The sequence below is a fragment of the Thunnus maccoyii genome, chromosome 2, assembly GCF_910596095.1.
Source record: "Thunnus maccoyii chromosome 2, fThuMac1.1, whole genome shotgun sequence".
Lineage (NCBI taxonomy): Eukaryota > Metazoa > Chordata > Actinopteri > Scombriformes > Scombridae > Thunnus > Thunnus maccoyii.
The window spans coordinates 33,291,935-33,308,189 of NC_056534.1; the positions used below are offsets into that span (position 1 = coordinate 33,291,935).

General features: G+C 41.3%; 1 protein-coding gene across 2 annotated transcripts in view; it reads left to right on the top strand.

The window, feature by feature from the left end:
- LOC121907764 (phospholipid-transporting ATPase ABCA1-like) overlaps positions 1-16,171 on the top strand; it is a 42,428-nt gene extending 26,257 nt beyond the window's left edge. Inside the window, exons 13-49 of one of the 2 annotated variants that reach the window (XM_042427389.1) lie at positions 1,461-1,669; positions 1,787-1,963; positions 2,059-2,281; positions 2,521-2,742; positions 2,948-3,152; positions 3,379-3,492; positions 3,616-3,790; positions 3,920-4,051; positions 4,201-4,340; positions 4,469-4,606; positions 4,717-4,946; positions 5,168-5,240; positions 5,357-5,559; positions 5,695-5,746; positions 5,876-5,989; positions 6,272-6,420; positions 6,532-6,656; positions 7,104-7,202; positions 7,398-7,587; positions 7,704-7,798; positions 7,892-7,924; positions 8,034-8,139; positions 8,475-8,549; positions 9,210-9,379; positions 9,497-9,674; positions 9,802-9,917; positions 10,012-10,156; positions 10,299-10,422; positions 10,528-10,657; positions 10,923-11,106; positions 11,286-11,392; positions 11,707-11,848; positions 12,052-12,186; positions 12,327-12,430; positions 12,548-12,640; positions 12,929-13,172; positions 13,274-16,171. In XM_042427389.1, coding sequence (XP_042283323.1) covers positions 1,461-1,669; positions 1,787-1,963; positions 2,059-2,281; positions 2,521-2,742; positions 2,948-3,152; positions 3,379-3,492; positions 3,616-3,790; positions 3,920-4,051; positions 4,201-4,340; positions 4,469-4,606; positions 4,717-4,946; positions 5,168-5,240; positions 5,357-5,559; positions 5,695-5,746; positions 5,876-5,989; positions 6,272-6,420; positions 6,532-6,656; positions 7,104-7,202; positions 7,398-7,587; positions 7,704-7,798; positions 7,892-7,924; positions 8,034-8,139; positions 8,475-8,549; positions 9,210-9,379; positions 9,497-9,674; positions 9,802-9,917; positions 10,012-10,156; positions 10,299-10,422; positions 10,528-10,657; positions 10,923-11,106; positions 11,286-11,392; positions 11,707-11,848; positions 12,052-12,186; positions 12,327-12,430; positions 12,548-12,640; positions 12,929-13,172; positions 13,274-13,417 — 5,295 coding nt within the window. In that variant the 3' untranslated portion in view covers positions 13,418-16,171. The remainder of the gene's footprint in view (positions 1-1,460; positions 1,670-1,786; positions 1,964-2,058; positions 2,282-2,520; positions 2,743-2,947; positions 3,153-3,378; positions 3,493-3,615; positions 3,791-3,919; positions 4,052-4,200; positions 4,341-4,468; positions 4,607-4,716; positions 4,947-5,167; positions 5,241-5,356; positions 5,560-5,694; positions 5,747-5,875; positions 5,990-6,271; positions 6,421-6,531; positions 6,657-7,103; positions 7,203-7,397; positions 7,588-7,703; positions 7,799-7,891; positions 7,925-8,033; positions 8,140-8,474; positions 8,550-9,209; positions 9,380-9,496; positions 9,675-9,801; positions 9,918-10,011; positions 10,157-10,298; positions 10,423-10,527; positions 10,658-10,922; positions 11,107-11,285; positions 11,393-11,706; positions 11,849-12,051; positions 12,187-12,326; positions 12,431-12,547; positions 12,641-12,928; positions 13,173-13,273) is intronic. The other variant, XM_042427390.1, reaches the window with a different exon arrangement.
- Positions 16,172-16,255: the final 84 nt, after the last annotated feature.

Consider the following 16,255-nt stretch of genomic DNA (forward strand, 5'->3'; position numbering starts at 1 on the left):
CATTTAGGTCATCACAAATGAAATCTTCTAGTATGTCCCATTGTTTTTTAATGCAATTTCAACTGCGGTTAGATCACTGCATGGCTTTTAAAAGCCTTGAAATCAAATGTTCTTTTCCTTTCCTTCTCCTCATCAAATTGAATTGAATTATACCCGTGCTGGTTGTGTCACTGCTCCATGTATCTGCCTATTGGGTCAGTGTGTCAGAGCCAAGGCTTAGCTATAAACAACCGCTCCTAAACTCCTGCCAAATGTTAATCAATATTCATGCCCCAGCGAATGGGTAATTGTTGTCTTATTTATCTGTGTCAGGGAATTTCTTCATTGAGATGTCTCTAAAATAAACATCATGGTTCAGTGGTAAATGTAAGTAATTGCCCAGTGATACACCTTTAATATGAAGTAATGATCAAATTACCTCAATAAATACCTAGGTTTTCCACTCCATAGACTGCTGACACAGATGTCTGATGATCTTCTTACTGTAACTGATTGCTATTGTGTTTTAATCCACTTTGTGACCTCAGACTATGTCATCAAATACACAAACACAATTATAATCATTTAAAAAAGGGGAATTGTTAAACCATGACTTCATATCAATTAGGTATTGCCACAGAAACATTTCCAAGTGAAATTTCTTCGGCAATGTGTAGGTCGAGCACCACCGTAAACAATCCACTGACCTACTGACTGCATTTCACCCTTTAAGAAGATCGTATAATGCGTGTAAACTGACATTTCTCACACCAAAAACTATGTCAAGGCCTGATACAACCATAAAGGTTTATCATGCCTATAGCATTAGAAGGGCTCACGCTGTATTTTCATTATGCTTTTGAACTCGTTGCCTTCTCACACACTCGGTATTCAGGGATGAGGTACAAGTCAGCTTATATCAGCTAAGTATGTAAGAGGCTAATCTGTAGGAGGTCTCAGCAAATTATTCTAACAACTCTGGTGTGGTTACTCAGGAACATGAGTTTGTGTAATCGGGTGTAGAGTTCATAGCTGTTATCAGCTTCTGAGCAATAGCTGTGAGGAAAGCATGTGATTTGTTTGAGCAGGAGCGTTTAGGATATGTGTTTAAGAGGTGATAGTTGATGTGGGGCTGTTAAAGATCACCCAAACAAGCTGCAGGCTGATGACTCCATAAAACACGACAGCTTCAAATTAAACAGTAATATAATTAGATCGTTACCATTAAGACCACTTTACATAACCTGATTAAGTGGCTCTCTTTCAGAACAACTTGATCTACCATAAGCAAGCTGGTTCAGCTGTTGTGGGATACTCTTTTACTTCTGGAAACATGCTCCATCCTTCTTTAACTGGGTGACACTCTCCCTTGAGACATCATTTAGATCTTACAACAGTTGTTTCATGCTTCTTTCCTAATCTCAGACTCAGACTCAGACTCTGATGAAAAATGTGCCATAACCCTGCTCTTTCCCTCACAGTGTGTGAACCTGGACAAGCTGGAGCCAGTAGCTAATGAGGAGCGATTAGTCAACAAGTCCATGGGTCTTCTCGACAACCAGAAGTTCTGGGCAGGAATTGTGTTTCCCGACATCACCCATAGCAACAGCACTGACCTGCCTCCCAATGTCAACTACAAAATCCGCATGGACATTGATAATGTGGAGAGGACGAACAAGATTAAAGATGGGTAAGGGTCTACGTCAGCCAAGAAATTATTTTGTAATCATTTTTGAAAATACTATTCAGGCAATGTAGATTCTTATTATGTCACTATGAGTTTATTGATTGTCACTTTGCCTTGCAGCTACTGGGACCCCGGCCCCAGGGCAGACCCCTTCGAGGACCTTCGGTACATCTGGGGTGGGTTTTCCTACCTGCAGGACGTGATTGAACAGGGAATCATCAGAGCTGTCACCGGCACCAAGGAAAAGACGGGCATCTACATTCAGCAAATGCCTTACCCCTGCTATGTTGATGACATGTAAGTGACCACTGTGGGAAGAAAAACTAAAATCTATCCCTGTACATGTACTTTAAAGAGAGCATGACTCATTTTTCTCACTTCTTTTTTAATAGTTTCTTGCGGGTGATGAGTCGGTCAATGCCTCTCTTCATGACTTTGGCATGGATGTACTCAGTGGCCATCATCATCAAGGGAGTGGTGTACGAGAAGGAGGCGCGGCTCAAGGAGACCATGAGGATCATGGGACTGAATAACGGCATCCTGTGGCTCAGCTGGTTCATCAGCAGTTTAATCCCACTGCTGATTAGCGCTGGCTTGTTGGTGATGTTATTGAAGGTTAGTGATCCACGCACGTTGCCTCATCATGCAGGAATGTCAGCAAGTTGTACAAAACGAGTTAACATGCTCACACTGATCATTGCTGATGTGTTTAACTTAGTCATCACCCTGTTTTCCCATGATCACAATGCTTTATTGTCTAAAAATGTATCAAATTGTGAAATACAAGTGATATCATAATGGCGCAACCAGGAAAGTATTAAACTCTCTCTTTTTCTCCTAACACCCCCTCTCAGATGGGCAACCTGCTGCCTTACAGTGACCCAGGCGTGGTGTTTCTTTTCCTGGGATCCTTTGGCGTAGTGACCATCATGCAGTGTTTCCTCATCAGCACTTTGTTCTCTCGTGCCAACTTGGCAGCTGCCTGCGGTGGGATCATCTACTTCACCCTCTACCTGCCCTATGTGCTGTGTGTCGCCTGGCAAGACTACGTGGGATTTGGAGCAAAAGTCGTTGTGGTGTGTGGAAGGAATTTAATAAAACACATATGTTGTGCTGAGGTGTTGTCATTGAAGAGATGAGAGTTCAAACTCATAAATATATGTCTAGAAACCTCATCCCTCAACTGTCAACAAATAATAGTGAAATAAAAAGGTTCAAATAAGCATGTGCAGTTATTTTTTTTCTCTCCACTAAACTCTGGCTTCTCTGTTCTTCTCTCAGAGTCTGCTGTCTCCTGTAGCGTTTGGTTTTGGCTGTGAGTACTTTGCCCTGTTTGAGGAGCAAGGAGTGGGAATCCAGTGGTCCAACCTGCTGGCCAGCCCTCTGGAGGAAGACAGCTACAACCTCACCACCTCTATCTGCCTCATGTTGTTTGACGCCGTTCTCTATGGAATAATGACATGGTACATCGAAGCCGTCTTCCCTGGTGAGTCATGTACAATATTTATGATTACACATTACAGTAACCAGTAATTGCTGAATCAGTCGATGTGCAAAAAACTAATACACCAGATAACTGTAAGATGAACTGATTATATGGAAAACAGAAGTGCTTGGCCTTACCTCTACATTCCCTAACTACAGTCTATGAATACATTTAATGTTCATAAACTGAAAGGTACTAAAAAACAAAACACTTCTTTCTATTTCAGGTCAGTATGGGATCCCCAGGCCTTGGTATTTCCCATTCACTAGGACATACTGGTGTGGAGAGAAAGAAAACAAGAACCTCTCAACTCCTCTGTCAAAGAAGGGCAACGCTGATGGTACAGTTTTTTTTTTTTTATGTCTGTTTGAAGTGCAGATAGATGACACCTCCCTTCATATCTTTTTAAACCTTATTTTGTGTCATTGCTGAGACACTGCTCTTGTTTTTATCGTACCTACAGCTGTGTGTATTGAGGAGGAGCCGAACCACATTGATCCAGGTGTTTACATCGAGAATCTGGTGAAAGTCTACAGCCATGGAAACAAGCTGGCTGTGGATGGACTGTCCCTGAGATTCTATGAAGGACAGATCACCTCCTTCCTCGGCCACAACGGAGCTGGCAAGACCACAACCATGTAAGATAACACACATCATCTACAGTACTCCTAATTTTAACCGAGCTAAGCAGATAAAATGAGTCGAATGATTTGAAATCTTCTGTTGAGATGGTTTTTGACTGTTGTGTCCCCCCTGGTTTCTGATAGGTCAATCCTAACAGGATTGTTCCCACCCACCTCTGGTACAGCCTACATCCTCGGCAAGGACATCCGCACCGAACTCAGCACCATACGGCAGAATCTGGGTGTTTGTCCCCAGCACAATGTACTTTTCAGCATGTACGTATACAGTATGACGCTATCATAGAACAAAACTGTAGATGTTGGATTATACTTACAACTGAGCTTTAACAATATTATTAGATCTTGTTCGGAGAAGCTCTCTGACCGTTTGTTGACTGTCGATTTGTTGGTTTACTTGAATCCAGGCTGACAGTGGAGGAACACATCTGGTTCTACGCCCGTCTGAAGGGACTGCCTGAGGAGAAGGTGAAGGCCGAGATGGAGCATATTGTGAACGACATCGGACTGCCTCACAAACGACAGTCACGCACCAGCACACTGTCCGGTCAGTTTGATTTTTTTATAATTTTTTTTTCAAAGGTAAAATTGTACATGTATCTCAGAAGGATTTTCCATATCGATACAAGTTTTAGAAACCATTTTTTTGACCTTTTCCTCTTGTTGTCTTTGCAGGTGGGATGCAGAGGAAGCTCTCAGTGGCTCTGGCTTTTGTTGGGGGCTCAAAGGTTGTGATCTTGGATGAACCCACTGCTGGTGTCGATCCTTACGCTCGCAGGGGCATCTGGGACCTGCTGCTCAAATACAGACAAGGTAAATACAACTTGCTCTTAGTCATAGTTAATTTTTGTTATATTTAATTGTGCAGTTTTACATAGCATTAGGGTAAAGGATTAATCTGAAGGTGTTTTCCCCCCTGTCAGGCCGCACCATCATCCTGTCCACCCATCACATGGATGAGGCCGACATCCTGGGTGACCGTATCGCCATCATTTCCCACGGCAAGCTGTGCTGCGTAGGCTCCTCGCTCTTCCTGAAGACCCAGCTGGGGACGGGCTACTACCTGACCCTGGTCAAGAGAGACTACGACTTGACACTTCAGTCCTGCAGGAATTCTGCCAGCACTGTCTCCTACAGCAAGAAAACAGAGAAGGTAGAGGGATCATGTGTTTTTAAAAGATAAAAAATAAATCATCTCACTTCCAGTGTTGTGAAAGTTGTTGTTTCATGTGACAGATTTCATATATAAGCTTTCCTTTACGCAGGATAAAAAGTTGCTTTGTCTCAGCCAATGAGAGTTCATTATCAGGAAGGAAGGAAATGTTCATTTAATCTTGTTTTAATAACTGTTAACCTTTTTTGTCTTTGGTTCAGGAGGACAGTGTATCAGAGAGCAGTTCGGATGCAGGTCTTGGCAGCGAACCAGAGAGTGAAACCACCACTATTGGTAAGAACTGACAGTCAGTTGGCTACCTTGAAAACGGACAAGTTATAAGATGTTGTTGTTTTTTTTAAATTTTCTCTAACCAACCTCTCAAACTTTCTGCCCTTTCTTACCTACAGATGTGTCCCTCATCTCCAACGTGATTTTCAAGCATGTCCCAGAGGCTCGCATGGTGGAGGACCTCGGCCATGAACTCACATATGTCTTACCCTACCAGTCAGCTAAAGACGGAGCCTTTGTAGAGCTCTTCCATGAGCTTGATGACCGTCTCACCGACCTGGGAATATCAAGCTATGGAATATCTGATACCACTCTGGAGGAGGTAAGGAGCAGGAAAGAGCTGGAATGAAACTGATATAATATGCATATTTTGTGTTGACAGATTTTATAATATCAGTTTAATTTATTGTTTATAAGCTTCTGACAATTTTTCAATCGTGTGTCTTCCAACTTTCAGATTTTCCTGAAAGTGGCTGAGGACAGTGGAGTGGATGCTGTTGAGCTTTCAGGTGAGATTTAAGATGTGTTTTCCAGACCTAACATCTTTTTTATTAAAAATCACTAATAAATTGTAGCCACAGGAGGTGTCTTAAATTAAGCAAAGTTAAATTAACCTGTCTCCCCTCTCGTGGCTCCAGATGGAGTGGTGCCAACAAGGATTCGTCGCCATCATGCTTTTGGAGACCACCAGAGCTGCCTGAAGCCCTTCACTGAGGATGACTTTGATTTCAACGACTCTGAAGGTGACCCAGGTAGAACTGCACTACCCAGCATGCAGTGCAATGACAGCAACAGTCTTGTTGCTGTCATTTGTAGAATTCTTTCACTTAGCGTTTATTATAAAAGGAGCGTTTCACCATAAATAAACATAGATTTGTGGTACAAAGCATACAAATATGTGTCTTTGAGGCTGTAAAATTGTAATTGTAGACGATCAAGTTGTTGCTAACAGTTATTTAGTACTATTAGAGAAGCAGGACACACACTTGTCATATTATATATTTGCTTATGTGTCTCCTCTTATCTGTTTGCAGAATCCCGTGAGACTGACTGGCTCAGTGGAACAGATGGTAAAGGTTCATACCAGGTTAAAGGCTGGAGTCTGAAGAGACAGCAGTTTGTGGCATTACTGTGGAAACGATTCCTCTACGCTCGGCGCTCCAGGAAAGGCTTCTTTGCACAGGTATACTGATGTTATTTTATATACATATACAGTGCGTGTAGAGGTAGCCACTGTAGTAGTTTTTCTACATGCTGGGCCTAATATTTCCTCTTCACTGTGTTATTTTTTCAGATTGTTCTTCCAGCAGTGTTTGTGTGTATTGCCCTCGTGTTCAGCCTGATTGTTCCCCCGTTTGGAAAGTATCCCAGTCTGGCTCTGCATCCCAGCATGTATGGCGAGCAGTTTTCCTTCATCAGGTCAGATGTTTTTCTATCTTCTTAGACCATTTTCATTTTCCTTCTTTGTATCTTCTTTATCTCTAATCCTTGCACAGAAATGTCTTTGCTCAGTCTATATATTATTTAAATCACACCAGCCTGACAATTATTAGTCAGTTGAACTCTTGACTTCTTGTCAAGAAAAAGACTCGAAAGAGCACGTTTTCCTGAAGAAATGTTGTATTCACAATCTAAAGTGCACAACCCATTAAAAATGTAAAAGGTTACCTAACTGCACTAACGTCTGCATGTTACTTAAATGATGTATTTTAAACTCACTGGCTTAGCTATGAAGAAGTGCTGACCACTCCACCATACAGTTATTAAAGGAATTTATGTTTTTGTTTGTGTATTTACACTTAAGGTAGTAAATAATTACAGTCAAATGTAATATTTAAAGGCAATGGGTTCTCTGTGTCTTTACAGTAATGACATACCTGAGGACCCTCACATCAACAAACTACTGGGAGCTCTGACAGAAAAACCAGGATTTGGAACACGCTGCATGAAAGAAGAACCCATACCGTGAGTATTTGTTTTTCTATCTCTCTGTAAAAGAGAATAAAAGTGAACATCTGTAGATCTATATTAGATCTACAAGCAATTATAATCTACAATCTTTACCTCAATTTAGCTTTTGGTTACAGTGTATCTTGCTTTTCCTCTCTGTCAGACATTCATTTTAGTAATTTAATAAACTTTTCTCTCTCTGTGCTCCAGGGACACTCCCTGTACAGCAGTGGAGGATGATTGGTCGGTCCCGCAAGTGTCTCAAAGTGTGAAGGATATGTTCGACAAAGGCAATTGGTCCATGGAGAATCCGTCTCCCCTGTGTGAGTGCAGCTGCGGAGGGCGCAAAAGGATGCTGCCAGAGTGTCCTGCTGGTGCTGGGGGACTTCCGCCGCCACAGGTTGGTGACAACAAAAATAAAGTGTAAATCAATACCAAACGACAAGGACTGTATGCAAAGAAATATACACATAATATACACAAATAAACATGTTAATTGTCTGTTTTTGTATCCAGATGATGATCAGTGACAAAGACACTCTTCAGAATTTGACCGGCAGAAACATCTCAGACTATCTGGTTAAAACCTACGCTCAGATCATCGGCAAGAGGTGACACTCGTCTCATTTTATCAGTGTTTAGTTTGCATTCACATTTTTAATGTCAATTCTTGCCTCACTGTGTTTTTTTTCCTCTTCTCACAGCCTGAAGAACAAGATCTGGGTCAACGAGTTCAGGTACATCATCTGACATGATCCATCTTGAGCTTGTTGGTGTGTCAATAGTATAGAGTGTCTTTATCTGATGTGTCCTTCACTGGTATTGAAATAATCATTCTCTATACAGATATGGTGGATTCTCACTCGGCGCCAGGAATTCTCAGTTTCTGTCCCAGAAAGATGAAATTGATGATGCGATTACGCAGCTGCGGATACGCTTCCGTCTGGAGAGAGTAAGAGATTTTATTACATCATTGCTCTACATATCGCACTAAACCGGTCAAAAGACTATGACGCAAGGAAAGATTACTGTCGTGGTTTTCAGTGAGGTCAGGGGACACTAATTGCTGCACTTTAGAAGAAACAGTCATGGATTTATTAGTTACGTAGTATTGTATAAGTAACATGAATACTATGTTATATTGTTGAACATTGTTGGTGCAAATACAAGATGGCACTTGACAGAAACTAGACTTGATAAACTCTGGCTGATATTGTTGGTTTAAACAAGCACTAAATAAGACTCTCTCTCTCTCCTCCCTCTCTCTCTGCCTCACCAACCCTTTAGGGAACTGCAGCGGATCGTTTCTTTCGCAGTCTCTCCAGTTTCGTCCAAGGACTGGACACCAAGAATAACGTCAAGGTTAGCGCTCACATGCATGGTTATACAACAGCACATTGCTCTGCAGGTTACCGTCAAGCTTTCCTCACCAATGCCTTCAACAATGCAGCTGTTCCGCCAATGCAGGGGTGTAGCACACCACTGCGCCCATTTAGAGACTAAACACTTGACTCACTCTATTCATATTGTGTAATTTGATTGCGTAATAATTGATTTCTGCTTTGTTGCAGATTAAAAGCTTTCACAGCTTCAGCTCTACAGCACACATGCCCATAGATTTCATGCTGTTTTAGTTTTTCTCCCTCTTATTGCTAACTTACATATACTATATTTTTCTCTTGATATGTATCTGCTAACACAAGAGCAACTAGCTGCAGCATAAGCCTCAATTCCTCAGCTTGACCACAAAAATGAAAAGCAATCAAAAATGAATGAAAAGGTAAAAATCTAAGTGCTTATGCAGAATTCTTGGGATAACAGAAGGAGCTTATTAAGACTGAGCAAAGAAACAAAAAAGGGGAACTCATATTATCAAAAGAGAGTTATATGAGGTTCTTTACAAAGACTTACTCACTATGTCTTTGTTAAAAACTACTTTACAACTAATTTACTTTCAAGCTGCTTTATTTGCTCTCTGATGTTACAGAAAGTAAAATCTCTCATCTGCTTCTTAATCTGCAGATCTGGTTCAATAACAAGGGTTGGCACAGCATCGGCTCCTTCCTCAATGTGATGAACAATGGCATCCTGCGGGCAAGTCTGCCAGCCGACAAAGACCCCGCAGAGTTTGGCATCACTGCCTACAATCATCCACTCAACCTGACCAAGGAGCAGCTGTCTCAAGTCGCATTGTGAGCATTACTGTCGACGTAGACACACAGTACATTTAAAACATCTCTGTGACCTTCTGCTAGAGACATGATTTCTCATCGTTTCTCATCTTCCTTCTCTTATCTTCTCTCCTCCAGGATGACGACATCAGTGGATGTGCTGGTATCCATCTGCGTGATCTTCGCCATGTCCTTTGTCCCTGCCAGTTTTGTGGTCTTCCTCATTCAGGAGCGAGTGAACAAGGCCAAACACATGCAGTTTATCAGCGGGGTGCAGCCCTTCCTCTACTGGCTGGCTAACTTTGTCTGGGACATGGTAAGACCACTTCAGCTGGACCCTAACACACTGATTCTTCTCCATGTTGTATTAAAATTCAGGACATAATACTATGTTAAACTAAAAACTTACCAATTTTTATCCTTTTTCCCTTCCTCTCCTGCAGTGTAACTACATCGTCCCGGCCACGCTGGTCATCATTATTTTTGTGTGTTTCCAACAAGACGCCTACGTCTCCTCCACCAATCTGCCTGTGCTGGCCCTGCTGCTGTTGCTTTATGGGTGAGTTTGACAGACATTCAATATGTTTGGCTCTTCCTTTCATTATTGTCTCTTTTTCTCTAACGTCTGAAATGCTCTTTGTGTCTTCTTCCAGATGGTCTATCACCCCGCTGATGTACCCAGCCTCATTTTTCTTTAAGATCCCCAGCACAGCCTATGTGGTTCTGACCAGCGTCAACATACTGATAGGAATCAACGGCAGTGTGTCCACATTCGTCCTGGAGCTTTTTGGAAGCAATGTAAATACTCTCTCCAAGTCATTCATTCAGTTAAATAGAGGAGCAGTAGATTGACTGCTGATTGTTGTTTCAAGAATGTGTGCTAAGAAATTATTTAGATTAAATGCTCTACCTTTAAATATTGACTTCCCTCTTATTTCAGGAGATCGGTGGCATCAACGACATCCTGAAGAACGTTTTCCTCATCTTCCCTCACTTCTGTCTGGGCAGAGGACTGATCGATATGGTGAAGAATCAGGCAATGGCCGATGCTTTGGAGAGATTCGGTAAGCACACTCGACTCCTTAAACTCCTTCTTTTAACAACAAACATGAATACATACGTGCTGGTTTTCACAAGGCACTCAATGTTCTCTGGTTGCATCTTTTCAGGTGAAAACCGGTTCCGTTCCCCTCTGGCCTGGGACATGGTGGGAAAAAACCTGTTTGCAATGGCCATTGAGGGCGTCATCTTCTTCTGCATCACCGTCCTCATTCAGTACCGCTTTTGCTTCAAGGCCAGGTGGGTGAAACCTGACTTGTGTTTAGATACATGTGTGATCAGTTAGCTTTACACTGTTCTAATCCAGTACAACTTAAAATAGACAAAGACATCCTCTCTATTCTAGGGCCTCTTCTTCTCATAACACAGTATCCCTGATAAGACCTTGCAGCTGAAAACAATTAGCAGATTTGAATTCCCTTTGTGTGAAGGATTTGACTAAAGCCCATCCTATAAGTCCTTCTGAGTGTAACCTCTCCTAATTGTGGTGCCTGTGACTTTCCAGGTCATCCACCAGTCATCTGAAGCCTATAGGAGAAGAAGACGAGGACGTTGCCAGAGAGCGACAGAGGATCCTGACCGGAACAGGACAATCTGACATCCTGGAGCTTAAACAGCTCACCAAGATTTACAAGCGGAAACAGAAGCCGGCAGTGGACCGGCTGTGTGTTGGCATTCCCCCTGGCGAGGTACGATACTGATATCTTACACCTGTTTCACACTTGATTCTACACCAGACTGCCAGGAACAGACAGGGTTCCTTTAATACAAATAAACAGTAGAATATGAGTGTTGTGTCTGTAAGTGGATGAGCAGGTTTCTTTACCAGCTAAATCCTGAGAGTGAAACTGTCTCTTTTTCCCTGCAGTGCTTTGGCTTGCTTGGTGTAAACGGAGCCGGGAAAACCAGCACCTTCAAAATGCTGACAGGAGACTCTGTGGTCACTGGTGGAGAAGCCTACCTGGCTGGCAAGAGGTAAGACATGACATACCGGTAAATATACACAATACATCCAGTAGTTTAGAATACTGACTGGTAAGATGTTGGAGACACTTTAAAGGTGGAAAATATGCCTGCTAAAATTATTTCTGTAGCATTTACAATAATATATTTTCATCAGTTAGATGATTAAAGGTGTTTGGAATAAATATCAAATGACGACAGAAAGAAACAATATTTACTGGAAATGAAATTAGCTTTCTTATTAATAAGATTCAATAAAAGGCTAAATTATGTTTGAATATATATCTATTTTTTTCTTTCTATAAAACTTAATTCTCTCATTCCAGTGTAACTACAGAAATAGACGAGGTGCATCAGAACATGGGCTACTGTCCTCAGTTTGATGCCATCAACGACCTGCTGACTGGCAGAGAGCACCTTGAGTTTTACGCCATCCTGAGAGGAGTGCCTGAGAAGGAAGTCTGTGAGGTCAGTAACAAACAAACACACATGCATGTGCCCAGTGTACTGCCTATGACTTATTTTATTGGACCTTTGGTATTGGTCTTGTTTTTTTTATTTAGACTTATAATCCAGTGATACATGATATCAGATTTTGGTCAATACAAATAAACAAAGTCTTAAGTTTCTGAAAAGATGCCTGACACTGAAAACTTGATCTCATCCACTAGGTGGCAGAGTGGGGCATCCGGAAGCTGGGGTTGGTCAAATATGTTGACAAAGCAGCAGGCAGCTACAGCGGAGGAAACATGAGGAAACTGTCCACTGCCATCGCTCTCATAGGAGGACCACCTGTTGTGTTTCTGGTGAGTGGAAACAAACACACACAAACGTTTCTTATTTTGCATAAAGTATGAAGTGACCCAGAAGTTCCTGAAGGCAGCGGGTTGTGTATTCAACATTACATTGCAGCATCAGCTGAGTATCTGTTGTTTTCTGTCAACAGGATGAACCTACAACAGGCATGGACCCTAAGGCACGTCGTGCCCTGTGGAACGCCATACTGAGCATCATCAAAGAGGGACGATCTGTAGTCCTGACCTCTCACAGGTTAGACTACACAACAGAATTACATATATTAAGTTATGATTCTGTTTGTGTTAGTATATAATCATGATATTTTTTGACTTACCTCATTCTGGTGTTTTTTTGTTTGTTTTTTGGCAGTATGGAGGAGTGTGAAGCACTTTGCACCAGAATGGCCATCATGGTCAACGGCAGGTTCCGCTGTCTGGGCAGTGTGCAACATCTTAAAAACAGGTGGGAATACACACCAGAATAGCATTTCACAACAGCTGACAGACATACACAAAGCTCCTAACATAGCCTGGTAGAACTACACTGAAAAAGTAGCATATTATGACCATTGAAGGGCAGATCTTTTTAAATTATTGTTGTAAACACGTGATGGCTGATTTGCCGTTCCTGGACAGAATGACTGTCAAGCACCAAAAAATGTAATTAAGTTTAAAAGTACCACTTAAATGACAGATTATTGCTTAAAACTTCAGTTCAGTGTAATATATTTCTTTGTTAACTTCATATCAGGTTTGGTGATGGCTACACCATCATCCTGCGGGTGGCAGGGCCAGACCCAGACCTTCATCCGGTGATGAAGTTCATTGAGCAGGAGCTGCCAGGCAGCACGCTGAAGGAGAAACACCGCAACATGCTGCAGTACCAGCTGCCCTCCTCCCTCACTTCCCTCGCCCGCATCTTCTCCCTGCTCTCCAAGAACAAGGAGGCGCTCAGCATAGAGGACTACTCCGTCTCTCAGACCACTCTAGACCAAGTAAGTTTACCAAAGGCTCATTTAAAAAAAAAAAAACTAGATGGTGACTTTAGTTTAAGCAAGGTCTAATTTGTCTTTTCTCTTCCTTCCTTCCAATCAAGGTGTTTGTAAATTTTGCCAAGGACCAAAGTGACGAGGACCATTTGAAAGACGTCCATCTGAACAAGCGAGACGCTGTGGTAGTGGACATTTCCCAGCTGAACTCTTTCCTCAGTGACAACAAGACCAGGGAGAGCTGTGTGTGATTCCACAACACACCACTAGTGGGAGTTGCTATGCTTCACACACTCTCCCCCCTCCTCCCTCCCCCACAACGCCAGAAAATATGGACCACTAATCAAAGGGGGAGACAGACTATGTTCATTTTTTATTTTTATTTTTTAGTCTTTTTTAATTGTTATCATTTCTCAGTGGACCTGCACCCAAGCGCACAGCCTCTCGAAAAAAAGTCGAGGCAGAGACTGCAGGTATCGTGACAGACACTGAAACAATGAAAACTCAATGCAAATCAATGCAAGAATTATATATATATTTAAGATGAGAGGATATTCCTGTGAGGGTTGGAGACTGGTGCTTCTCCTTCACTAGACAGACAGACAGACAGAAAGAAAAGACTCAGAACACTTGAAGTGACAGCAGGATCATACTGCTGTGTTCGACTGGAAACCTTGTAGCTCTGCTACTGACTCAATGGACAAGGCATCGGGGATGATAGAAGGAAATATCTCTAGTTTTTAATCCCCATTCCTAAAAGTAGTTAGCGGTAGTCAGTGGGACTGTGTATGTGCTACTCTGTATCGTGAAATCACGACAGTGTAAAACAAAAGGAAAAAGAAAATTTGTATCATTCACTGCCAACTGATAAAGGATGGACTGACTACTTTTTTTATTCAGGGTCAAACCTCTCAATCTCTTCATTACCAAGTTGTTTTATAATGCAGGTGATGGTTAAAAGCATTTACAATCCAACTGATTTCAAACAGAAACATGCAATCATTCAACATATTAATTTTTACTAATTAGATTTTTTTTTTTAATAATTTAATTCTACTAGACAAACATAACCTCTTTGGAGTTTTGTTTATCTTTGTTTGGACAACAAATTCAGATAACCAAGTTGTCCATTTTTATTTGTTGTTCATGATGTCCTTTACATTGTCCAGCACAGTGCCTATACTGTATGATGGTGGAGAGAGAAATCTGAGCACTCCATTAAAAACAACAGCGTATGTAGGCTGCCAAGGAATGTATAAGATCAACACCAACATGCATCAAAGCACAAAAAGCAGGTTTTTGTGGAGATGATGAATGAAACTAACCTGTTTTTTTTTTTTTTTTTTTAAAGAAATGTCTTTTCATTGTCAAAAAAAAAAAAATCTTGTGGTTGCTTGATGTCTGTACAGGATGTGCAGTCTGCTATAACGGCTTGTTGTACTCGCCCTGCTCTCTTTAAATCAAATCAGAAAGGACACGAGGATCGTCACGAACTGGCAGTTGTGACTTCAAGTGAAAGATGAAGAGTGATGAACAATTTGGACTGGTTTTTTGAAAGTTATGTAGAAATATATATTGCATGCTTTCCACTGGGCCACGCACCTGGACTATCAGCACTTGTGTGTGTGTGTGTGTGTGTGCGCGCCAAAGTATGCCATCAGATGAGCGTGTAAAGGACTGGAGAGGACTTAATTCTGCTTCGTTGTTGTTGGATTACTGGCACATATGTACATGTGGGGTCTAAATCTGAATTATGTTGTAAAAAAAAGAAGAAAACATGTCAAAATGTGATTTTTTTTTTTTTTTTTTTTTTTGGCCATGAGATGAATGAGATGTTCCTGCGGGTAAAACTGTAGCACCCATACACGAAGAAGACAGTTTCTGCTTGTATGGGATCTAAAGATGGTACCTGTTCCAGCAACACATGCTTTTATACCAATGTGTGAGGGCACGACAGGAGCAGATTAGAGCTGAGCCAGCATTGCTGTGGATATTATGTACAGTAGCAGTTATGTGATGTTACCAGTGGAGTGAACAAAGTGGAGTATCTGTGCCAAAATTGAGCTAAATATGTATCTTTGATCAACCAGCATAATCTTGAGGAGGCAACTGTTGTGCTTTGATTTCAGTTCTTTATCCATCAGGTCAGTTTAAATCGACAGAAATTCTCCTCTGTCGTCGTCGTCAGCAGCTCAAAACATGAACGTGTGATCTCATTCAGTCTCCATCTGACTACAAGTTCTTTCTATCTTCTAGTGACGTTGCCAAATTGTAATCAGTTGGTACACATTAATAAGCTACCGCACTGGAGTTATCTACCGTCAGAAACTCTTAGACCCTAAGAGATACTGAGATACTTCACATTAAATTATGTTTCTAGAGTTAGTCAAGAAGCCAGACTAAACAGAAACAGGGACCACTTTAATTAGAATATGTGCTTGTAATGCTTTATAGTCTGAAAATTATATCCAGGGTTCAAATTGATGACAGATTGTCATTACGGGTGCTCTGTGTCATATAAAATTTTGGAAGGGGTTTCCGTTACCTCGGGGATGTAATAACTGCTGTGGGCCTTCGGGTTTACAAGCCTCAACCCACCAAACCCCCTCTCCTGAATATGAGCACTTTAAAGACTTAGTAACTATTTGTTTCCACGATGTAGAAGTAGGGATTTGATTATGGCAAATTAAACATTTAAAAAGCAAATCTCTGCACTGGAAAACAGACATGACTTCACCACTGCATTAAATACATTTGTCTGAAACTTGAAATGGTGAATGAAGGCTTTCATGTGATTGACAGAACAGAGTGGAATTGTGAAAAGTTGAGACAATAGTGAGATATAGAGAGAAACGCAGGACAGTACAAATGTGGTGATTTTCTCCTCTCGTGCTCAATATTATTATTTGTTTACATTTTTAAGTATTAAACAACAGCTGTTTGAGTCTGTTACCCATTCTGTATAGTTACTCTTTACATTAATAAATAAAATTCATACATTTTGAAAAAAAAAAGTTGCCTCTTTGATGCATTTTTTTTTTGTCAATTTAGATCCTTTTATTCATAAAGTTTATTCTCTCAACCGAGCT